The sequence below is a fragment of the Misgurnus anguillicaudatus genome, chromosome 14, assembly GCF_027580225.2.
Source record: "Misgurnus anguillicaudatus chromosome 14, ASM2758022v2, whole genome shotgun sequence".
Classification (NCBI taxonomy): domain Eukaryota; kingdom Metazoa; phylum Chordata; class Actinopteri; order Cypriniformes; family Cobitidae; genus Misgurnus; species Misgurnus anguillicaudatus.
Window position 1 is genome coordinate 28065787 of NC_073350.2, and position 25692 is coordinate 28091478.

Below are 25692 nucleotides of genomic sequence, written 5' to 3' on the forward strand. Positions count from 1 at the left end.
CTTGGATGTTGCTAGGATGTGTTGGGAGGTTGCTAGGCTATTGCTTGGATGTTGCTTTGCTAGGAGGTTTTGGGAGGTTGCTAAGCTATTGCTAGGATGTTTTGGGTGGTTGCTAGGCTATTGCTAAAAAGTTGATAGGATGTTTTGGGAGGTTGCTAGGATATTCTTAGATCGTTGCTATGATGTTTTGGTAGGCTGCTAGGCTATTGCTAGGAAGTTGTTAGGATGTTTTGGGAGGTTGCTGTGCTATTGCTAGGAACTTGTTAGGATGTTTTGGGAGGTTGCTGTGCTATGGCTAGGAAGTTGCTAGGATGTTTTGGGAGCTTGCTAAGCTATTGGTAGGATGTTTTGGGAGGTTGCCTGGCTATTGCTAGGAAGTTGCTAGGATATTTTGGGAGGTTGCCTGGCTTTTGCTAGGAAGCTGCTAGGATATTTTGGGAGGTTGCTGGGCTATTGCTAGAAGTCTACTACAGTAGAATGTTGCAGGGGGTTGCTATGTGGTTGTTACACACCAATGCAAGTTGTGTTTTTTTATAAATAATGCTACCTACTTATGGACCAAATAATAACCAAATCCAAGTCACCACAAAAATATCCTGGTTATGGTAACACAACAGCACTGTTCAATCAAATTACTTTGTTATGCAAGCACATGTTGTTTGGTGAGAGGGTTGGAGACACTGGAGAAAAAAGTGTTGGATCAAAAATGTGTCTGGGGGACCTTTATGAATATAAAACAGCTGAGGAGTCTGGCTTTAGAAAAACTTGTATTTTCAGAGAACTTGAGATTAATGTCTAATAGCATTTTAATCATTACGCACTTTGTTTATCTGTGCATGCATTTTACAATAAGAAAGTTGTTTAACAAGCTTAGTTTAACAAACCAATAAATAAATAAATAATGAGACCCGATGACACTTTTTCATAACCAATAGCTGGAGGAGTACATTCTCCCACCATCTCAAGGCATTTGAATCTGAAGTATCTAAGAAAAATATAGCTTTTTAAATAAAACACCAGCCTTTGAACTTTGCTTTCCTGAATACAAGACAAAACATCACATCACAGCCATCTGGGCTCAAATATGGTGACCGCAACCAAAAAGCAAACAAAGATGTAAAAATTCTCTATTATGTATGCTTAACCGCAACACAAAAGAGCAAGAGAGATGATAACCAAAATTCTCTACCGTAAGTGCATTATTATAAAAATGAATAAGTCACTTCTACTACTAATGCACTTACAATAGAAAAACAGCACCTGATCTATAAACATTTTTTAATTTAGGGACAACACTTAATTCACAAATTATTTTCTGTGGTTATGGATAATATGCACAAATGCTGTCATAAAAGCCAAACTTATACTAGGAACATTCCTAGTAAAACAGAATAACATCTTTATGAAAAACAGGTTAAGAAACAATGAGGAAAACAATACGCGCAGCCCAGAAAATTTGGACTCCTCTGAGAGATTAAAAAGATAATCAATGAAAAACAGATAGTGACTGACACACGAGCAATCACTCACATCTACTCCTGGGTCACCTGGCTCTCCATCATCTCCCTTGGGTCCAGGAGTTCCTTTTCCACCCTTAAGATAGAAACAATATGTGAAAAAGTGAGACATTTTAGATCAAAGAGAATGTTTTGCTGTGTCAGTTTATCAACCACATCCTTTAATGTCCAGACTCTGAGTCTGAGTCTTTGGCCTAGAGACAATTTACATTGCGATTAAGTGAACTAAGCTGTCATTAAAATGTCTACAACACAACCTGCCATTGCAGTGAGACACATATGCACTAACTTATGATGAATCAACTGTATCATAAGTATGAAGCTTCTGATGAATCAAATTAATAACTCGCAATATTAACCATTAACATTCTCTAAATTAAGATTATTAATAAATCTGCTAAATTCAATTTTCATAATAGTAAATTTAGTCATAAAATAAAAGTACATATTTCAAACTGATAAAACGTGTGACCCTCTAAGCTCTACAAAGCCTAACTAGGCCTAACCTAAAATCTGATTGGTTGATAGAAGACCTTTAGGACCACTACAAATATTGATACAGGAACATTTCATACTTGACAAAACCAGGGTAGTGCACAGGTTTCCCTGCACTAATACCAGAAAAATTACTTTTAAGGTTTAGGATACTTACAGGTGCTCCTGGATCTCCCCTTGGCCCAGGATAACCCTACAATAATGCAAAATGCACACAATTACACACTAATATATGACTATTGATTATTTGTTTGTTAAATGTGATTGAAAGGTACTCAACCTGGAAACCATGACAGCCCTCAGTACCGTTTCCTGGTGGTCCATCTATTCCCTGAAAAGGGAAAACATCTTTATAGTATTGTAGGTCAACCAAATCTAATAAGTTTAAAATCAACTAAGATGACCAGGAATAACTCACCCTCTCTCCCATCAGACCTCTGTCTCCTGGGGCCCCTTTAATTCCTCTAGGCCCTTTAGCTCCCTAACACACAGACATTTTACATGGGAGAGAAAGTTTGGTTATTACATTTCTCTTTAACCCTCAAACGGTCCTTGTGGTCTATATGACCCCAAACAACATTTCATTAGTTAAAAAAAGGTTCCCTTCATCTCAGAGATCTAAAACCTTGTGAAAACTTGATTCAGTTGTTCTAAAGTTGTTTACATTTTTTATTAATCTGTCAAATTGAAAATGAGTGGGAAAGGCAAAAAATTTATTTTTTTCCATTTGTCAAAAAAAATCAATAAATCCAACATAAATCGGAAATCTTGACCCAGAAATGAAGGCCTGGTACTTGTGCACAAATGCAATGCAGAAAACACATGCTAACACAAACACATACAGGTATGACTGCCACAGAAAGCATTTTGGCAAATAAAATCAGCCACAAATGCAAAAAAAAAGAAATAAAGGGGTGTGACCTTTCTGTGGCATTTTGAAAAAACTTTCGAAATGCATCAAAAACTACAAAAAAATATACTATTTGAAATAATATTTATTTGTAATGTCCTTTTTTAATGTTTATATATACATAAATTCACAAAATGTATCACTAAAGTAGTGATGTGAGCAGTTGGCCATATCCAGTAAAATGAATGGCCCTCTGCTGGTCAAAGCAATTTCTTTCTTAAACGGTAATTCCTTTAGGTTTATCTCTAACCAGCAAAAGGTGGAATTCTACACCTAACACCTAGATTAATATCCAGAAACAATTTAAGTTAAATTTAGATAATCATTTAAGTGATTTTTTAAAATAAAAAATCTAAATTTCACATGCAAGCTAACAGTGTAGTTGAGGATTTTTGTGGTATGTGGATACAAAAGTGCAAAAGCTTCATTGTATAGGTGACAAGTAAACAAAAAAGACATATTTTTTGTATTAGGGAAAATGTATATTTTCTAACAATTATGCTTTCAATTTTTGGTTTGGGTCAGATAGACCCCAAGGGCCAGTAGTGTAAACAGAAATCGAGGAGCGTTTTGAGGGTTAATATCATGTCACACGCTGCTTGCTAAAATATGAAATTAATTTATGCCTCCACTTTCTTATTTTATAATATTTGAAGTCCTTCTGTGGAAAAAACCAATATTTTAATGTTGTTTACATGACTATGTGGTGTTTATGCTTTACAAAGTACAAATTCATGTACAAATGCATCAGTAAAAACTGTTGCTGAGTATTTTTTTCTTTAAAACCACAGTTTATCTAAGACATAAAAGAGTTGACATGTATCAGGAAGTCCGAACTGATGTAATTTAATGGAGGTGGACGGCGAATTTGCATATTCATTGAAACACATGCTAATATAAGCAAGTGTGTAAAATTATATTCATACTCTTTTAAGGCACATTCACAATATTTTACTGGGAAAAAACATGCGAATTTGAAATTTTTATGATAAAAGATCTCCATCGGCAATTGTAAATTTGCATTTGCTGAGTATAATGTTTAGATAGAGGCTCATTGGTCACTGCTAATGCCATGAGAGCCCACATGTCTCATTTCTGTGAATTATTGAAAAATCAGTTTTGGGGATGCTGGACTTACCTCTGGCCCGGTAGGACCCTCATCACCTCGATAACCTGGTGCCCCCTGCCTTCCTGGCACACCCTACCAGAGAGATTGGAAAGCAAACAGTTAATTATAGAAATGTTTAGCATCTCCTTTAGTGATCCACAAGTCTGTAACATACAGTTATAACATTAGGTTGTGTAAATGATTTTAGTTTTTTGGGTGAACCACCCTTTCAAAAAATAGGGAGTGGAGATTCAACACAAAGGGGCATTCATGTCTAGATGACACCATATTGGAATTAAAGGTTATATATGTTTATAAGTCTGAGTCATAAGTTAAAACTATAGAGTACTTGTGGTAAATGATTCAGTAAAAAACACCTTTTAATGTAGTTATTGCTTATTTTCATATGCAGAATAATATTTCCCAGAGAGCAACATGACACATGGTGAATTAAATCAGTAAAATAACAAGTTTTGGAGAGCAGTGCTTTAGCGCATGAGCTCAAAAACTCGTCCAGATTTCCACTGAGTTGAACACTTGGTTCTTTTCCTCCCACCCGCTTAACTCGACTGGAAAATATCTCTGCCAGGATATAAACCAATAAAAGGGAACCTTCTTTCTCGAAGCTGCTATAAAAGTTCCTTCGAACAAAAAGCTAAAACTTATTATGTGAATCATAATGCATATCATCATATCAAATGCACAGCTGAAGCAAAAACCTGTTAAACATCTGTGTAAACATGTCAGTTCTAATAAAGCACATTTGCCAGATGCTTTAATCCAAAGCAACTCATGGCACATAACGTACGTTTTATCAGTTTAAACGTTCCCTGTGAATTGAACCCATAACCTTGACGTAGCATGCTACAATCGAGTATTTGTGAGAACGTGAGGCTCAGAGCAGCTGGGCAATTTTCTGTTTTTGAGAAACATCAGGACTATAAAAGCGAGGAACTGTTCTGCACACGTACTCCCAATGCAAGTCACGAAAGCGCCACCATAAATTCAAAGTCCCAAACAGCAACAAAAATTTGCAGTCATCCTGAAAGTTAAGAAGAACTGCGGAGGGAGATAAAGTGCTGACAAAACCGAGTTCTGTGGTGCAGCTGGTGATGTTGTAGAATAAGACATTGAAATCTCGGCACGTTAGCTTGTTTCACATCGGAAACTTTGAGTCAAGTCTGGAGTCAGGTCAAGCGAACGTCCTTCCCGTGTGCCGTGGCCTTGCTCAAACAACAGGCATGCATTCAAATCTGCTCAACATAAGCAGCACATAAGGATTCAGAGTCACCACTTATAAATCCGAAAAGCTTTAATAACAACATTCACTGCCGTATAACCTTATCTCAAAAACTAAACAAACCTCTTATCTGAATTCCTCAGAAGTTTATTCTAGTTTTTTTTCCAAATTTTGATTATACTCTGTTCCAAAAATGTGACTTCCAGTATACAGTGTTTTTTACTAGATGTTTAAAGGGACATTCCATTTTTTTAAAAATATGCTCATTTTCCAGCTTTACTGGAGTTAAACATTTGATTCTTACCGTTTTGGAATCCATTCACCTGATCTCTGGGTCTGGCGCTAGCACTTTTAGCATAGCTTAGCACAATCCATTGAATCTGATTAGACCATTAGCATCGCGCTTAAAAATAACCAAACAGTTTCGATATTTTTCCTATTTAAAACTTGAATCTTCTGTAGTTACATCGTGTACAAAGATTGACGGAAAATTAAAAGTTGTGATTTTCTAGGCAGATAGGACTATACTCTCATTCTGGCGTAATAATCAAAGACTTTGCTGATGTAACATGGCTGCAGCAGGGGTAATAATATTACACTCTGCCCGAAAATAGTCCCCTGCTATTGAAAGTAACCAAAGGGACTATTTTCGGGCAGTGTGTAATATCAACACGCCTGCTGCAGCCATGCTACATCAGCAAAGTCCCTGATCATTACACCAGAATGAGAGTATAGTCCCAACCATATCTGCCTAGAAAATCACAACTTTTAATTTTTTGTTGGTCTTAGTACACAATGTAACTACAGAAGAGTCAAGTTTTAAATAGTAAAAATATAGAAACTCTTTGGTTATTTTTTAGCGCAATGCTAATGGTCTAATCCGATTCAATGGATTGTGCTAAGCTATGCTAAAAGTGCCAGCGCCAGACCCAGAGATCAGTAGAATGGATTCCAAAACTGTAAGAATCAAATGTTTAACTCTAGGGGAGCTGGAAAATGAGCATTTTTCAAAAAGAACCCAGAATGGTTTTTTATGTTTTCTTTATCTATAGGTTTAAACACTAAAAAAACTTGGTCAAAGTAAAAAAAAGTGCGTCAACTTGTTACATCTGATTACTTTAACTCTTTTCCTACCAATGACGAGTATTTCCGACTTTCCCCAATACCGCTATTATCCACTAGGTGGCTATATAACTTATAACGTAACTTATAAAACCCGGAAGTATCGCCCTAGGGCAAACAGCTGTATGTCAATGTATGTTTTAAGGATCGCTCTGAATCTGATCTCTATCAAATGTCCTTCACAAAAATTGAATTATCTCAGGTTTTTGATCAAAATTTGGTGTTTTTAAAGAAACCTACCCACATTTGAGAGGTGATGAAAAGAGAACAAATGAAGGTAGGATGAAAAAGTTTTTTTTGTTTGTTTGTTTGAAAGCAGAGGGTCTGTTCTTTATATATATATAATCAAAAGTAACTAGATGTAACAATTTGACAATTTTTTTTTACTTTGAACCAAAGTAAATTTTTTTTTTTGTACATCCAGCATTACTCTAAAGGGGGTCGCACACCAAACAAGAAGCTTCGCGTCATGTTTAGGACAACTCGCAGGTATTGCACACTGGATGTGCACATAAAATAACACCAGCTTAGTCAGACAGGGTCTACTTTAAAGGGGACACATATCATGAAAGTCTGACCTTTTCCACGTTAAAGTGCTATAATTGGGTCCCCAGTGCCTCTATCAACCTAGAAAATGTGAAAAAGACAACCTAGCAAAGTAGTTTTGTGAACAATTCTCTGCAAGCATGTGAAAAAATAGATAATAGAAATTTGGCTCCCTTTGTGATGTCAGAAGGGGATAATACCTCCCCTTAATCTGCACGTTCCAACCACGACACTGTCATTTACTGCAGAGATCAGCTCATTTGCATTTTAAGGGACACACCCAAAAATGGCAAATTTTTGCTCACACCTACATAGTGTCAATTTTTAACATGCTATCTTAAATGATCTAGATGGTATTTTGAGCTAAAACTTCACAAATGTACTCTGGAGACACCAAAGATTTGATCTTAAAAAAGTCTTGTTAAATGTCCCCTTTAACATGCAACATATGCGTTAGCAGCCTATGTTAATAATTAACGATTTGGGACAAATATGATATATTTAATGTTAAACTATGTGATTGGCACGGCAGGGATTTGAGCAGCGTTCAGATTCACAGCGGACAGCCGCCATCAGACCCGCCAGTATTGTACATTCACAGAAAATAATGTGTTATATTTTCAGATACATGTAGAAAACTGTATATTCGCTATACATAAAAATATATCAATTTATATTATTTTACTTAGGGGTCCCTCACAAAAGATTCATGATACAGTATTTGGGAGTCTTGGCATCATAACGTTTGAAAACCCATGTTATAGAATAACCATTTTTGGCTTTATGGATCCAAATCTTTAGATGTATCGCATTTCTATTCTAAAGTCAACTCTTTGTTACAACAAAACATCCAAAACAATCATTAGATTCCTTCATAAAAAGATCTACGATGTGTTAATCACCTAGAAAACACCTATTCAACCTTATAGCTATGCTCAAATGACATCATCATTTACTACATAAAGCACAAGTTATTTTTGTCAGAGCACATTTGTTTTTAGTATTAAAATACATCTGTTGAACTGCATCTGCTGTTCAGGTTTGAACTCGCCCAGCCCGTGACTAACAATGTCCATCTGGAGTCCATCTGACCTCAGGAACGTATAGATCTTTCGATCTGTTCTCCTCCCACTGCTGAACCACCACAAAAGGCCACACCACTGGATGTATTTCTTATGTTATCTTATATCATAGGCCCAATAGCCTGAGAGAATTTAGGGGCTCTTACAACATGCCTGTGTTCTGAGGCTTTCATCCATGTTCAAACTCTGCATTGGGATCCTATGTTTTACATAATGCACAATTCTGTAGCATATACTGTAATTCTGTCTGGATCCCATTAAAATGAAAAGAGTTTTGTGGTATCCAGGCCAACTTTGAGAACATCTATTTGCTAGTTTACTGCCACATCGTCACAAAATATTCAGATTTAAATAGATACAGTCTCTCTCTTCCAGGAAAACGGATGCAACATTTTGATGACTCATCCTGCACTAGAAAGATTTTCGTCCAATCAGATGTTCCCAAGAATAAGAAGGTTCTTCCTTTAAATATCAAATGCAACTGATAGCAAATTAAAGGGATAGTTTACCCAAAAATGAAAATCATGTCATTATTTACTCTCATGTTGTTACAAACCTGTATAAATGTCTTTGCTCTGATGAACACAAAGAAAGATATTTTGAGGAATGTTTGTAACCAAATCAGATTCTAATCGTTGAAATTGCACCAAATCTAAACGTGCATAAAAACATAAACATGTCATTTAAATAAGCGAAAAATCTTTTTTTATGAGCTCAAAATTTTGAATATAATGTGCTACTGCAAAAAATTGAATAAGAAGTGTGCACATCCAAAAATATTATGAGACAGGTGCTCGATCACAAAAACACTAAATCACGAGGGGACAAGGGGCGGCGCACTGCTGCTGTGGCTCTCAATATTTGTTGTTTAAAAGACAACGTTTTGGTCGAAGCGTTGTCTTTTGGATGGTAAATGTTGAGAGCTATAGTGGCAGTGTGCCGTTCTTTGTTTTTTCGGGATTGCAAAAAATTGCCCATCTCTAAAGGAGAATATTCATCTTTAAAGTTGAAGAAACCAAAAAGTATGTACTGATAAGCATTCGTCAAACATAAATAAATAAATATATATATTAGGGATGTGCCCGAAGCCGAATACGTTATTCGCAAGGGCACGGATAATGGCTTTAAAACGAATAACGAATTCATCCGAATAGCAGAAAAAATATTCGGCCAGACATAATCAAGTGTTTACAGCTAAATTATAAAGCCCTTAAAGCACGCATAATATGTGTGTTAAGTGAATGAGTGTAATCTATAAAATTACATGAATGAATGACATTTTCTGCGCGTCCCTTATTTAGAAACTCGAGATGTTTTGGAATTAGTTTTAAAACGCTCCTAATATCAAGCTTCTTTTAATCCAACTGTAAAAAATTACCATTTTAGTTTTTTTGTTTTATTTAATTACACAAGACCAGAAAACCTTGATAAAATGCTGCACTCTGATAATAAAATATTCGTTAATAACTCCGTGTCTCCGTGACTTCGGTCACAGATGATCTTTAAATTACTTCAAGTTAAAGCCAGCTTCATTGTCAATCTAGGTGAATATAAAATAAACAAGTAAATAGATAAAAATATGAAAATGTAACATTTTAAAAGCAAAATGTATACTGAAGATTATTATGACATGAATTGCAATTAACATAAAAAAGTTAGTAAATAACAGCTGAAACATTTGAATTACAACTTTCTAATTACCTTGTTTAAAATAATTTTGCTTGTTTTGAACTAAAACTGACTTTAAATAATAGAGAATACTGTTATTTAAAATTATAAACGAATATCTGATTATTTATTAATTTAGATGAAGATTAATGAGAGAGTTTTTTTTTAAACAATTCGTTCTGTTCGCGCAAACGCTGTAGGCTATGGACATATTTAATAATGAGCTTAACAAGTTTTTTGTAATGCTTAATATGCTTTCGTAAATTCTTGCCAAAACAGATTTTTTTACTATTCTGTCTGCAGGTACTTGCGTGTCTGTGCGTTGGTTTCGGATCTGTCAGTCAGTACGAGTCTTGTTGATCTTAATAACTTTTTAACATAAATCAGTCCCGAACTTTATCTCTCTTAATAACTTTTTAAACATCAAGCAAGTTCCGGATTTTATTTTCAAATTCCTGCATGTTTTTAAACCGAAACCAAGATGTCAGACATGACATGCATCTTAGTATTAATCATTTCACTCTCAGAAAACGTATTAGATGTTTAATTAATAGGGTATTTGAAAACATCCCACTCATTTAGACAGAATGGGTCATATATGTAATGTGCTGAAAGACACAATAAACGCTTAAAGCGCTCTCAAGTTCAACGCAGATAGGCACAAGCTGTATGAGGGTTTGAAAATTAGAAGTTTGTTTTCCATGCCTATTATTAATGAGAATCAAGTTATTTGTCTTTTTGATAAAAAAATGTGTAATATTATTTTTAATATTACACATTAAAAATTACACATAATATTTTTACAGTTATTTAAGTTATAATTATAATAAAAGCAAAAAATCATTTAAAATTGTAATACATATTTAATGCTAACTTTACTTACAAATTCAGAAAATATTTTTTACAGTGTATAAATAAAACGACATGAAGGAAGTTCATTCCAAAATGTAATGCGTCTAGTAGCAGCTACCACTGACACAGAAAGTCAAGAAATTAAAAACCACCCACCCCCAGGTCTGCCAATTCTTTGCCAACCCCCAATTCTAATCTCCTCTCAGCGAGCGAATCAAAAGAAAACCTTGCAGTTGCTTTGTTTAAACGCAAATCTAGGCCTACTACGCTGTAAGTTATTTTAAATGAATTTCTATAACTAAAATTAGGAGCGCGAGCTACAAACTACAGAGCGAGTGCGCGGGTGCACAATGGTGAAAGAGCAACACACGATGTAAATAACTAGACCAGTGCTCGCAGTACAGACACTTTATATTTTAGCGTACTGCGTACCTTCACTTCCTTTTGCGTGCCACCACTTCTCATGTTGCTGGTACTCTGCTGTAAAGAGTCAAAGGGCGTTTCTTTGTGGCGCTGCGCAGACAGTTCGGCACCGAAGACATCAAAGTACCGCGAGAGCAAGTCGAAATGTTACAAATGGTCCGACTTTACCTTTGCTCTCGCGGTACTCTGATGTCAAACGCCGACCAGTCAGCGCCCCACCATTTAAAGTCGAACACACAAAGCGTCAAGGCCTGGGCCCGGTTTCCCAAAAGCACTTATGAATGAACGATTACTCCAGAGCATTCGTAGATCTACGATGATTTTCAAGTTCAACTTACGTTACGAAGCTTTTGGGAAACAGCCCGTAATTCTAAGATGATTCGTACGATCGTTTTTACGATCTACTTAGCCTTACGATGCTTTTGGGAAACCCGGCCATGGTCATGACTTGCACATTGTGTGTTGCTTTAGTGTAATATAAAGTGCTCATTTGGTTTGGTGTATTTTGAGTGTGGCAGACCGTCATTCTATTAGCCCCAATCAATCACAAATCATCGCTTCTCCTATTTCTTAGTAGGTGAACTGAATCTAATCTGCTGTCATCTGCAGTTATATTTACAGAGACCAGTTAGATTTTAAGAACTTTTTTTGCCACTTTTAAAACTGTAAAACTAAATAAAAAATATCATATGATATGCCGAATGAGCATATAAACATATGTTTTCTTGTTCGCTCCACGGGTTTAAACGCCGTTTTTTTCCTAAAGAATAATGTTAAAACTTTATTGGTGGTGGTTGAGAATAATTTATATGGCAAAATAATTTTAGCGCAATATAAATGTATCATATTGTTATTCTTAATATAAGAGAATACTCATATATTTTTACAACACTTTTAAATTTAAAACATACATATAAAGATGCTTAGTACAATAGCTTTGCTTCTGACAACAAGTTTCTGTAATAAATCAGTAAATCAATCATAAAATGTTTTGACAGTGCCTAATAAAATGCTTGTCAATTCAAACAAAGCTGAAAGGTGTATAAAACCGCTTGAATTAACAATATCTGAACTGTGCTCTTTTGCATACCTCTACTTTTCTCATGTCTTTCTTTATACCACATTTATCTCTTTAAAATATTGCTACTTTTAGAAATAATTTGTTGGCATTTGTGCACACTTTATACACTTTATATTTTACCAAACCCTGTTGCTGAAGGAGACGGACCGGAGCTCCGGCAAGGTGTGTTGTGGACCCGAGGAGGCGGAGCTGTGCTCCGGCCCAATTTAACCTATCTTTCTGGTACTTCCACTAACTGAGGTATCCGTCCTCCTTTGATGTCTGCCTGGTATGATTTTATTGGTCATCTAGGAATAATTTTCACTTTATTTTACCTAATGGGGCGCAGCGCAGACCCGTTGGTCTGTGACATCACACTACCGTGAGATCTATTCAAAAGCAAGCTGTAGGCCTACTGTCTCGCGGTGCTTAGATGTCACATGCCGTCCGATCGGTCTGCGTGGCGCCGCAAGATCGTCAAACGAGCGCTGAGCATTGAGTCAAATAAGACAAGCGTCAGAAAATTACCGAGGTCCGGACGGCCATGCCCTTTGTTTTGCCTCAAAATGCAGACAAATAATGTTTTTAGTAAGGCATGTTTGTTAAAACTAATTGTATATTCTATTTAAACTAAGGCTTAGTCCTGGTTTACGCTTATAAAAAACCGTCCTACAGCTCCTGAGGGGGTGCTCTCACTATTCACATGTAAATAAAATGGTTAGAAACCGGTTTTTCTGGTTCTCATTGCATGACTGTGCGGGGGGAGGGCATTCCGTTTTCATGTGGAGACACTTAACAAACACATTTGAAATACACCAAGTTCCAGATTACAAGCAACACCAAAACACATCACGTTTGGGAGCAGTGCATGTAGGCCCTACTTATTTGAGTATAATGGTAGAGTATTGTGTTGGACACTATTTCAAATTGTCATTTTCTCCACACAAATAAAACACTGATGTGCATGTCCATAGATCTTAGAGTCATTGCTATCATTTTCACTTTGTGTTGGGTTAATTCCCTGACCAGACCTCGATCATTTTCTTACGCTCCTCTTATAATTTGACTCAACGCTCAGCGCTCGTGTGGCTTCTTCCTGCACCGCGCAGACCGATCGGCATGTGACGTCTTAGCAGAGGTGGGACAAAGTCATTAGGTGTGTTCGAGATCATCTGGCGCTGCGCAGACCGATCGGCGAGGTTTGCCGCTTGCAGTCGAGGGAGGAACTGAAGACGGAGCCGTCAAGCCGGACACCTGCTGCTTGCCGTAGTGACGTGTGCGCCGTGTTTCCTTGTTTGTAATCGCAAATGAAGTGACTTAGATGCTGAATTTGATAAAAACAAACCTTTTAATAAAAAGTTGCAACCAGAAACATTTTATATCGAATATTTTAATTGCTGCTTATACTGTATACCCGAAAATAACGGGAAACAAGCATATATTATTAAAATACCAATAGAGTATGTTATTTTCATTTTTATTTTATTACACGACACAATATAACATATTTAAGGATATTAAAGTGTTTTTTCCTGTTTTAAAACATGAAATTATAATGTTTATTAGTGAAACTAAAGGTTGGATTAAACTTGAAACGCACGTGATCGTTGTCATCAATGAGGCGACCAATCAAGTAAAGCTGTTACGTCATCACAACTCCGGGCAGCCGCTCTGGAGAAGCTGCACCGGCTGAGCTAGCCGGCTACTCTCGAAACGCTCTCGCGGTACTTAAAAACCATATGACACAGTCACGTGCCTGCAGCGCCAGCTGAAGTCGGACAAAAGTACTAACCAAAATGCACTGCTTCAAGTCAGCCGCCGATCGGTCTGCGCAGCGCCGCATGAAGTCGAACACACCTATTGTTATGCAAGTCACAAGTTTGCTCTAAGCAGACCTCTTGGTGATGTCAAAGTACCGCGAGAGCGATTCAAAGCGGATTTCTCCACGTGATAACTGGAATCGCTCTCGCGGTACTTTGCTGTCACTCGGCTGTGGGTTTTTGTAGCGCTACACCAGTCTGCTCCCCAGTCACTTTCGCGCCGCTATAGTAATTTCATATGCCGATTGGATCGCGCAGTTCGGCAGAAAGTCAAACACACCAAATATATAGCCTAATATGTATATGCATTTCAACCCGCTAAAGTAGCAAGTGTAGCATGCTAATGGAGCGGCGCGGCCGTGTGAATTTTTTGTGAAATGGGTCAGTTGCTGCTGATTCTTGCCATAGCTCCGTTGCCCAAATGCGCACGCATACGGTGCCATGTCATCATTGTGTACAAACAGTTAAAGGGTCTATTAAGTTTTAAGATAAAGTCAAAATGAAACCGAGATGACCAATAAAATCAAACCAGTCAGACAGAGGTGCAACACAGGTCAGATGCGCAGTTAGTGGTAGTGCAAGAAAGATGTAGCCTAAGTAATCAAACGCTGACTATTATATACAGCAGTTTAATGACGAGAAATGTGAAACCGCAGTGACTGTCAAGGTGACAGGACAAGAAACATTACTGCAGTTGAGCACATATGGGTGTCCAGATTTAATGCGCTGCTCTTACTCCCTCCAGTAATTCACTTTCCGTTATTCAGCGTGTTTATTAACAAAATTCAACGCCACCCTTTAATTATTGAAGATATGTTTTTTTACTGTATAATGATTAGATTCACTGTGTTGTGCTGCTAAGCTTGAACTTGAAAACGATGCATCACGTGCGCGGTACAACGCTTCATCCACCCGTAGTGCGCGTGCACGGAGTTTAAATGTTCATATTTTGGCTTGAACATTTTATTGCATTTAGTAAGGCCTACCTGTTAAAGTCATTAAAGTTAATTAAATAACAAAAGAAGAGAAAGTGTGCAGCAGTGTGCCCAGGATGGTAAAATAATTATTACAATGTATTCCTAATGACCAACAAAAGTTTTCTGCATACTAATATGGTTTGAAATCTATAGGTATTTGATTCTTTGGTTTTCTGATTTATTAAAAGTCATATATGTAGAGCAGGGAAATAAGAAGTTTTTTTCCTGGGGTGCATGCCCTAGAAAATACTTATATGGACCTCGGTATTTATAAAATCATGCAACGCGGCGTGTTTGTCTTTATACACATGTTATGAAATTTATTATTTTAAACACACATTTCACAAAGTATATATTGTAAGTGTAAATATTCATAAACTCAACACTTCCGAGGCGTTTTTCTAAAAAATAATGTTTAAACTTTATTGGTGGTGGTTGAGAATAATTCCTCTTTCCATATGTAACGCATTTTAGCGCAATGTAAATGTATCATATTGTTATTCTTAATATATAAGAATACTAATATATTTTTTACAACATTTATAACATATATATATATATATATTTATTTATATATATATAGAGATGCTTAGTACAATAGCTTTGCTTCATAGAAGTTTCTGTAATAAATCATTAAATCAATCACAAAACGTGTTGACAGTGGCAAATAAAATTCTTGTTAATTTAAACAAGGCAGAAAGGTGTATAAAACCGCTTTAATTAACAATATCTGAACTGTGCTCTTTTGCACACTTCTAATTTTCTCATGTCATAATTTATAATTATTCATTAGATTTAATATAAATACGTTTTGAAAAGTGTTGAATGCGAACGTGTAAGATATCTGAAAGGCGACGCAGCGTGTTTGTCTCTACAGCCACATGTTATAAAATTATTACACACACATTTCACAAAGTACATATTGTAAGTGTAAATATTCATAAACTCAATATTTCGGAGGTGTTTTTCGTCCGCAAAAGGCACAGTTTCTCTGTTCGCTATTTTATTAGATGTAGCCTACGTCTTAATAATAACATAAAAATATCTGTTCTGAGAAGAATTCCTCTTTCCATATGTAAAGCATTTTAGCGGAGTATAAATGTATCATATTGTTATTCTTAAAATATAAGAATACTACTATATTTTTTACAACGTTTTAAACTTTAAAACATGTCTTTTTTATACCACATTAATCTCTTTAAAATATTGATACTTTTTGAAAAACTGACAATTATAAATATTATGAACAAACAATGAAACGGTGTCAAAATTCGACAACACAAATAATTAAGATATTCATTGTAAATAGCAACCCTATATCACGAGTCGCGTTTATTAGGCTCACACTAAATTATCTGTTGCACTTACTATAAATGCGCATTGCACGTACAGTCATCTTAATATTTGTATGCGCTGTTATGCTGGCAAGAAGGCGTTGACATATCACTTTGCTGTTTTCAATGTAAAATATTCAGCAATGCCCTTATTAACTTCTGGAAACAACGGCAATGACAATGTTTTTATGCGCCACCTGGTGGATATTCTTTGAAGCGAAACACATTAAGGGAAAGGGAAAAGTAGCCCCCCCCGAAAGCACTTGCAGAATGCTGCAGGACTCTGCGAGACGAATTGGCGAATGCCGCGGGAGAAAACGCGCGTTTTTAAAGGCCACATCTGTATTAACCCAAGTTAATTTTTGAGTAGACTATCCCTTTAATATGTCTCAACCTAATGTTTGATCTCTATACGGAAAAATATTTAAAGGGTCTTTACGTACATTAAGCCTAAATGTCTTTTACTACTACTGTACTACGGATGTGACAGATAAACTTTTAACTGTACAAACCATAAACTGTAAAAAACAGACTGATTTCACGGAAAGTTGTGTTATAGTCACGCAAAAGTTTATTCATTTATCTGTGTCCATGGCACGAAATGCAGCTTTTTCGTTTCTTGAGCACGAATGTCTTTTTCGTGACACTCGCACGAATTTCTATAAATAGTTTTTATGTCCGTCGCACGACTTTATTTTTCGTTTCATTTGATGTATTTTCCCATTGTTTTTTCCTATTTTCTTACCATTGTCGCTTGGGGTTGGGGTTAGAATTACATTTTTAGACATCCTAACCTAAACCCCAACTCTAACCCCAACTCAGGGTGAGAATAGTTTTAAAAGCAGAAGAAAAACATGTAGAAACCAGTACATAATACATCCTAACCCAAACCCCAAATCTAACCCCAAGCGACAATGATTTAAAAATAGAAAAACATAAAAACAATACATAAAATCACATGAAAAAGAAAGTCGTGCCATGGACACGAAAAACTATTTATAGAAATTTGTGCGAGTGTCACGAAAAATTTGTCCTCAAGGCACGAAAAAAAGCTGAATTTCGTGCCATGGACACAAATAAATTAATCAAATTGTGTGACTATAACACAACTGTTCTTGAGATCATGTTGGTAAAATATATGGCCATCTTGGATGCGCGTCACCCCATATCACTCGCGGATAACCGAAAACGGGTAAAGAGGCGGGACTTGGGTGAAGCTGAGGTGTCTGGTTGCTGAAACCACACCCACCTAGCTTGACAGTAGTGACATCAGTGGCAGTTCACCCATCACTCAAGTGGCCACGCCCTTAATTATGCACAACTTTAAGGCTTAATATAATTTAAACGGATGAGTTACAAAAAAAATCCCACCCCTCACAATTGTCATACAGGGCAAAATGAGTTATATAGACCACTTATAGAACACTTATTGTACCAGGCTGTAAACATATTATTTTCTACTGTAAAGTTAGACATTTTAACATGGAGGTCTATGGGAATCTAGTCTCTAGTGGCCTGTCGCTGAATTGCTGAATTGCAAAATTGCATTGAATTAAGTCACTTCATTCGGAAGGTTGCCCCCCGATACAAACATGATACCACACATGAACACTCACTGGGTCTCCGTTTGGTCCTGCCGATCCTTCACGCCCTTGCTCACCTCGGGGTCCTGGCTCACCCTACAGCAATTAAATATAAGCATCAACAATTGCAACATAATGTCAATATATTATTCATCTTCTTGAGTAAATATAAACCAACGCTTCAAGTTGTCAATGCAATTTACAGATCACTCATAATACACATAATAATTGATTTAAGATGTGTTTATCTTGCAAAAACGTGTATTTGATTAGCTAGACCCTTTGTGTTATCTCAATCAGCAGTGGATTAAATATAAGTCAACAAGAAAATGATCAATGTTATTGGGCTTGTTCTGTGTGATTCATGCAGGTTATTAAAAAAAATTTGTAATCGTGTATCATATTCATCACTTTGGATTAAAAAAGACACAGCATGGCTGACATCACTATTGCTGAAATTTCCAAACAATGCAAGCTGGCGATGTTTTGAGACAGAAACATTTCAAAATTTAATCAATTCTCAGAGAAAATCATATCCATCCCTATTCCTTGGAAATATTAGATATTGGAAAAGAAAGTCTGATTGCAAACATCCCTTTCACTTTGACTTCTGTCCTTTCGTGTTGAATTTGGGTTTTAGCATTGCATCACAAAACATGCATTACGAAACAGTTTTGCTAATGAAATATACTCACCAGGCTCGCCTCTAGGCCCTCTGTTACCACGGGAACCTTGTTCACCTTTCTCCCCACCTAAACCCTTCATGAATAAAAAAAAACTTTCATTCAATTTTCTGACCCTATGTAAAGGCCCACACATAAATACAGTACATCAAATAAACACATATGAAAGACAACCGCTCAGATTAGAAACATGACTCAATACAACATCTGGTTACAGTAAGATAGACGCAAATCAAAATGTTCAATTACTCTCTCTCCTCTAGGCCCGTCTGGTCCTGGTGGTCCCTGAAACAAGTGGAAAAAGAGCAATGAACTGTTAGATAACATGAAGTCAAACAATTTAGTACAGTACCGAGGTCTGTGAGAAATGCTTACATCATCTCCTCTCTCGCCTTTATCACCATTGGGACCACGAGAACCCCTGTCACCCTAAATAAACAAACACAGTGGGATTATGGGTAGGCGAGAGTCCATAGAAAACTATTAGTTATACTGCACTGACATTTACGTGTTTGGCAGATGCGTTTATTGTGCATACAGTGCATCCCTTGTGACGGTTGTTGGATGAGCATTTGGGTGAGTGTGGAAAGTTAATTTTTTCTTTTAATAAACAGACTAAAATAACAAACATGTATCTAAAAAAGTGAATGTTTGCTTCCTTGAACAACCAGTGTTAAATAAATGGTCCGATCAAGAAATGAGCCAGATCAGAATATATCAAGCGTGATTTATAAATAACTAAATCCTGTACATTTTCTGCCAACCCTTGCACTGGACTTCAGCAATAAAACTGCACAAAATTCTGCCAATGGTGAAAGCCAAAAGAATAAAATTTACAAGCATATTACGCCATATTAAGTTAAAATATGGCAATGTTACATTAACCAGCCAAATCATGAGACAAAAGGATTTAAGTAATGAAAATGTTCCTCTGTACCTTTGGTCCTGGAGGTCCATAGTTTCCGGGTCTTCCTGGTTCGCCCTCTTTGCCAGGGTCACCCTGTAAACAACAGGCAGATAGGTTTCTATATATTCAGATTTGCATGTTTTATTGTTGTGGCCATGGGTGGGGCAGATATTGGAAGCATGATGGGTAATTGATGCTAAAATATTTGAAGAGTTTGGTTCCAAAACACGATAAACGCCTTTTTTTAAATGAGTTACCACCAATATCAGTCAGTATGAAAAAGTTTATTATTCATTTTACGTGAAATCCGACGTCATCTTTTTTCCCAAAACGCGATAAACGCCACTTCTCCTTCTCGACAGAATGCAATAATCCGCTTAACCAAGCAAAGCACACCATTCCCACTGTAAACAACAATGGTGGCGTGTTGAATACACACAGAATCCTTGTTTTCCTCATCTACTTTGTACTTCGTGATCAACAAACAAACAAAAACAAAATAATACTTTTGATGGCATTGATAAACCTGTGGTGGTTTTCTGTGGCAGAGAAGAAACGTAAGCCACTCGACGGAGAAATGCCGGCTGTTGCTTGTTCTCACACAACAGCATCAAGCTTCTGTCATGCTAACACATTGACCCCAGGGGATCTTAAGAAAAACTTTCATTATTTTACTTATTTTCATTAAGTCACAAAGATCGAGCAGGTCCAAAACATTTTACAGCTGCACTGCAAAAAAAAATTCTTAGTATTTTTGTCTCGTTTTCAGTAAAAATATCTAAAAATTCTTAAGTGATTTTGAGCATAAAACAAGCAAAAAATCTGCCAGTGCGGTGAGCAATTTTTCTTGAAATTTTCTTGTTTAAGACAAATTTTCAAGATTTTTTGCTTACACTGCAAAAAATAATTTTCGAGACAAAAAAATCTTAGTATTTTTGTCTTGTTTTCAGTAAAAACATTTAAAAATTCTTAAATTAAGATGTTTTTTCTTGATGAGCAAAACAACCAAAGAAAATAAGTCTAGTTTTTGGATCAAAAATATAAAATTTAAGTGATTTTGAGCATAAAACAAGCAAAAAATCTGCCAGTGCGGTAAGCAATTTTTTCTTGAAATTTTCTTGTTTAAGACAAATTTTCAAGATTTTTTGCTTACACCACAAAAAAATGATTTTCAAGAAAAAAAAATCTTAGTATTTTTGTCTTGTTTTCAGTAAAAATATTTAAAAATTCTTGAAATTTTCTTGTTTAGGAAAATTTTCAAGATTTTTTGCTTACACTGCAAAAAATGATTTTCAAGACAAAAATAATCTTAGTATTTTTGTCTTGTTTTCAGTAAAAACATTAAAAAATTCTTAAATTAAGATGTTTTTTCTTGATGAGCAAAACAACCAAAGAAAATAAGTCTAGTTTTTGGATCAAAAATATAAAATTTAAGTGATTTTGAGCATAAAACAAGCAAAAAATCTGCCAGTGCGGTAAGCTATTTTTTCTTGAAATTTTCTTGTTTAGGAAAATTTTCAAGATTTTTTGCTTACACGGCAAAAAATGATTTTCAAGACAAAAAAATCTTAGTATTTTTGTCTTGTTTTCAGTAAAAACATTAAAAAATTCTTAAATTAAGATGTTTTTTCTTGATGAGCAAAACAACCAAAGAAAATAAGTCTAGTTTTTGGATCAAAAATATAAAATTTAAGTGATTTTGAGCATAAAACAAGCAAAAAATCTGCCAGTGCGGTAAGCAATTTTTTCTTGAAATTTTCTTGTTTAAGACAAATTTTCAAGATTTTTTGCTTACACTGCAAAAAATTATTTTCAAGAAAAAAAATTCTTAGTATTTTTGTCTTGTTTTCAGTAAAAATATTTAAAAATTCTTAAATTAAGATGCTTTTTCTTGATGAGCAAAACGACCCAAGAAAATAAGTCTAGTTTTATAAAAATATAAAATGTAAGTGATTTTGTGCATAAAACAAGCAAAAAATCTTCCAATGGGGTAAGCAAATTTTTCTTGAAATTTTTCTTGTTTAAGAAAAATGTTCAAGATTTTTTGTTTACACTGCAAAAAATCATTTTCAAGACAAAAATTTCTTAGTATTTTTGTCTTGTTTTCAGTAAAAAATATTTAAAAAAATCTTAAATTAAGATGCTTTTTCTTGATGAGCAAAACAACTCAAGAAAATAAGTAGTTTTTATACCAAAAATATCAAATTTAAGGGATTTTGTGCATAAAACAAGCCAAAAAAATCTTGAAAATTTTTCTTAAACACTAAATTCAAGAACAATTCAAGTAAAAATTGCTTGTTTTATGCACAAAATCACTTAAATTTGATATTTTTGGTCTGAAAACTAGACTTATTTTCTTATGTCATTTTGCTCATCAAGGAAAAGCATCTTCATTTAAGAATTTTTTGATATTTTTACTGAAAACAAGACAAAAACACAAAAAAAATCTTGAAAATCATTTTTTGCAGTTTGATCGCTGTCAAAAAAGTTTAGTGACGACGTCCCAACAATGATAGCAACATTAACATTGTTCTTAATATGACAAAATAAGTGTTTTGTTTATTTTTTTATCAGTTTATACCACTAGTCTAGTAAACTAAATGAATATAACATGGCAATGATGAATGCACATTTATAAATTGATTCTAAATTGATTCTAAATTGTTTTTATAATAAATCTTTAAAAATCAAATGATGGATTTGAATTTGTAATGTTATTATAACCTAAAGATGCTATGTGAAAGTTTGTAACAGAAAATAGTGGTTTTCATCTTTCTTGGTATAGAAAACACGTTTTTACCCAAATTAGTCAAAATGGATACATGGCGTTTGGAACCAAACTCTTCATTTGGGCACTTGTGCGCTGATGCACAACTAAAAATAAATGAATAACATATTGAATACAATATATCAAAAGAATGGCTGTTGCAAAGAAATGATGGTAGAGTGCTTATGCTATTTCTCCTTACAATAAAGACTTTGCATTGTGTTACTTAATGCATTTTCTGTATTCAAGTGTAGCAAGCGTTCAAGTTCTGGTGTCACTGTATTAAAACTGATAGCATTTGGTTATCAATTTTTACTCTTACTTTCTCTCCCTTTCTTCCATATCGACCGGGATCTCCTTTAGGGCCAGCTTCCCCTTGCAAGCCCTGTATTGTGCAAAAAGGCGTATTTATAATTAAATGAATATATACAACCATACATCACACCTTTTCTTCAGTATATTCTCCATTACATCTTGTAAACAAAGTAGAAACACAGAAGGATTTCTGAGAGCAGCTTGGATGTCAGATTTGCTAAATGTTTGACTGTTCATGAGGCAAATAACCTTCATCCTGTCCAGATGCAGACTGAGTGGAAACAGCTGCTTATAAAACCGACTGACACACCAAACAGCCTATCAGCATCGCTCGATGGGGTGGGAACATTTGCAATTGACTGTACTGTATAGATAACATGATCCAATCAGCTTGCAGTATTTAAAGATGTGGATCTTAAATGCATCTGGATCAGAGTGACGCAGCCTCGCAAACACGCGCGCGGCCGCACATCTGTACGCTTTACTGATATATAGTCACGATTGTCTATAAACATATATAAAACTCTTGTAAACACCTAGGGAGGTAACATACTCACATCTGGCCCCGGTGACCCTTTGCAGCCTGGAAGACCAGAGAATCCGGGTTCACCCTATGAAATATAATACAAACAGATGGAACATAAACTGGGTAATTGGCAGCATGGAGGTACAGCATGGTGCGGGGTCAACACTCAAAACTGCATGCAATTAACTTCGGAATGACATCATGCTATGAGACTGTAAGAAACATAGTGTTAGTCCAAGTAATTAAAGACTAAGAAAAAGAAAAAGAAAACAGCAGAAAAGGATTAATGTAGTAAATAACATCAAGATAAAGTTTAAATGCATGCAGATTTATCATAAGATAGGGTAGTGCAGACAGGCATCCAAAGAAAACATGTTGGGAATTCTGCTGTGAACAAGCTGAACAGAGTAAAATGACCCAGGGTTAAGGACAAGATGAGGTCAAGGGTCACAGACACAAAGCCAACACAATTTTCTAAATGGAGAAACACTTACAAGATAGAAAGCATGGAGAAAAGTCAAAGACAGACTAAAGGGGCATGCAGTGTTCGTATAAGCAAAACATTTAGTGTACATACTGTTAACATGAAATGTTGCCAGGTAAAAAGTAATACAGAAAGATAAGAGAAACACTTTAAAATGGAAAAGCTCTTTTTAGATATAAGATTGTGAAAAAGATTTGCTGGTTCAATTTAAAAAAAGTAAGTGTTCATGCTGCATTAAAATGTTTGAGTTAATTCAACTTAAAAAATATAAGTTAACTTTAACTTGTTTTAAAATGTTGATATTAACTAATATTTCTGTCAACAAATATTTTAAATTTAAATTATAAAGTTAAATTCATTTTAAGGCAGCATGAACACTTACTTTTTTTAAGTTGAACCAACAAATCTTTTTTACAGTGTCGTTACAGTGTAAAATATATACAAATTGTTGTCATTTAAGCTTATTATATTATATTATATTATATTATATTATATTATATTATATTATATTATATTATATTATATTATATTATCTTATTTTATATTAATAATTGTTATTTTTAAAACTTTCTTTTACATATTCTAGTATGTTTGGTCCATGAGATAATGGCCAAAAGTGATGTCAAACTTTTGAACAATTGACATCTTAGCTTTTTATATAAACATATAGTTAAAGATGCATTAAAATTGTATGTTGCGTGTATGTTGCATTAGTGTGTTTGGAGTATGAACCAAAGCTCAGCTTTGAAAAAAATTTAAGGAGTCTTGGCTAAAAATTGCACACATTTGCAAAGTTTTTAAAGACATAAAACTGTAGTCAATGTATGCTTCAGTACATGTGAGCTTTTTGTTTTTCTATGCATTTTATATATTTTATATATATATATATATATATATAAGAATAAAACCCATATTCTCTAATAAGCATTGCTAAACTGTTTTTTTTTTGTCCAGTTTGCACCATACATCTCAAATATTGTATACATTTTCCTCCCCAGACATCACTTTTGGCCTCAATACTGTATCCCTGTCTGTGAAATCCAGCATCAAAGTTTGATTTAAATCCTTGATTTCACACTAATTTCAAACATTTTATAGAAACATTTTACATTATGTAGGAAAATTTGATAGAAAACAGTAAATCATAAAACTTGACTTTTTGGGTTTTTACAGACGGGGTCACATTTGTCAATCTGTTGTGTTTAAACTTTTTGTCATTTTGGATGGCAGTCCCCATTTACTTCAAACAAAATTTCTTTTTGAGCCCCTGACTGAAACAACAATATTGAAATGACAACTTTTAATTGTTTCAATAGGTTGGTTGTGCACTGTTACTTTTTGTAAATTTTTGGTGTTTCTGTTTCACAGCAAAATGACCACAACACTCACCCTTCCGCCCATCGATTCCATCAAGGCCATGCTTTCCTTTCTCTCCCTGAAATTATGATTGAAAGATATTTGACCATCACAAACACTTTACTGGTAAAAAATGAGTAAGAAAATGATTAAAATGAATAATAATAATAATAAATGCTCAGCACACCTTGTATCCCGCATGACCTCTGTCTCCCTGTAAATAAAAAATAGTGCTTTAGTGACCCTTTACATTTAGGCACATGACATGAAGAGGGACTTCTTCCGCAATAAAGATGAGCCTCTGTTTACCTTTTCACCTTTTATTCCTTGGTCACCCTGGAAGAAAAGGAAAATATCACAGATTATTCCCCAGCAAGAGCACACAAATCAACTCTAATGTACACAAATGTAAATATTTGTAAGAAACGGTATACTAACCTTCATTCCTTGATAACCGACAGGACCTGTATCACCAGCATGTCCCTAATAGGAGAGAAAAGAGAAACAAGTTAGAGGATAACACAGCAAAAAAGTTTTTTATAAATAACTAACGCTGTTTGTTTACAATATGTCTTTTTGACCCTCTTTGACTTGATTAACAGGCCTATTTACATTATAATAAATAGAAGATAAACAAGGAAAGAGGGAGGTTAAGGGTGAAATAGGCGATTTTCAGGATATTAAAATACTTTCTGCTATGCATGGTTTAAAGATTATGAGAAAACTGTACTGTAAGTAGACTATTCACAGATGAAAGTGACTCTGTGTGGCATAAAAACACTGCTCTGTACCTTTAAGGTCATTAAGATTAATACTGTTTTACAAGAAAAATATTTCTATGTTTTTTTTTTATCTAGATCTAGATCTGATTTTGCACTTTGAAATCTGGATCTGAATTGGCACTTTAGTGCAAAATA

At 35.1% G+C, this 25692-nt stretch overlaps 1 protein-coding gene across 1 annotated transcript in view; it reads right to left on the minus strand.

Moving 5' to 3' along the window:
• Positions 1 to 25692, minus strand: part of col6a1 (collagen, type VI, alpha 1) — a 53003-nt gene that overhangs the window by 21083 nt on the left and 6228 nt on the right. Inside the window, exons 10-25 of the mRNA XM_073876182.1 lie at positions 25214 to 25255; positions 25085 to 25111; positions 24963 to 24989; positions 24805 to 24854; positions 22967 to 23015; positions 22417 to 22479; positions 19358 to 19420; positions 18796 to 18849; positions 18670 to 18705; positions 18428 to 18496; positions 17771 to 17827; positions 4061 to 4123; positions 2431 to 2493; positions 2293 to 2343; positions 2170 to 2205; positions 1531 to 1593 (exon numbers count right to left, since the gene is read on the minus strand). Of these exons, the coding sequence (XP_073732283.1) occupies positions 1531 to 1593; positions 2170 to 2205; positions 2293 to 2343; positions 2431 to 2493; positions 4061 to 4123; positions 17771 to 17827; positions 18428 to 18496; positions 18670 to 18705; positions 18796 to 18849; positions 19358 to 19420; positions 22417 to 22479; positions 22967 to 23015; positions 24805 to 24854; positions 24963 to 24989; positions 25085 to 25111; positions 25214 to 25255 (813 nt within the window). The remainder of the gene's footprint in view (positions 1 to 1530; positions 1594 to 2169; positions 2206 to 2292; positions 2344 to 2430; positions 2494 to 4060; positions 4124 to 17770; positions 17828 to 18427; positions 18497 to 18669; positions 18706 to 18795; positions 18850 to 19357; positions 19421 to 22416; positions 22480 to 22966; positions 23016 to 24804; positions 24855 to 24962; positions 24990 to 25084; positions 25112 to 25213; positions 25256 to 25692) is intronic.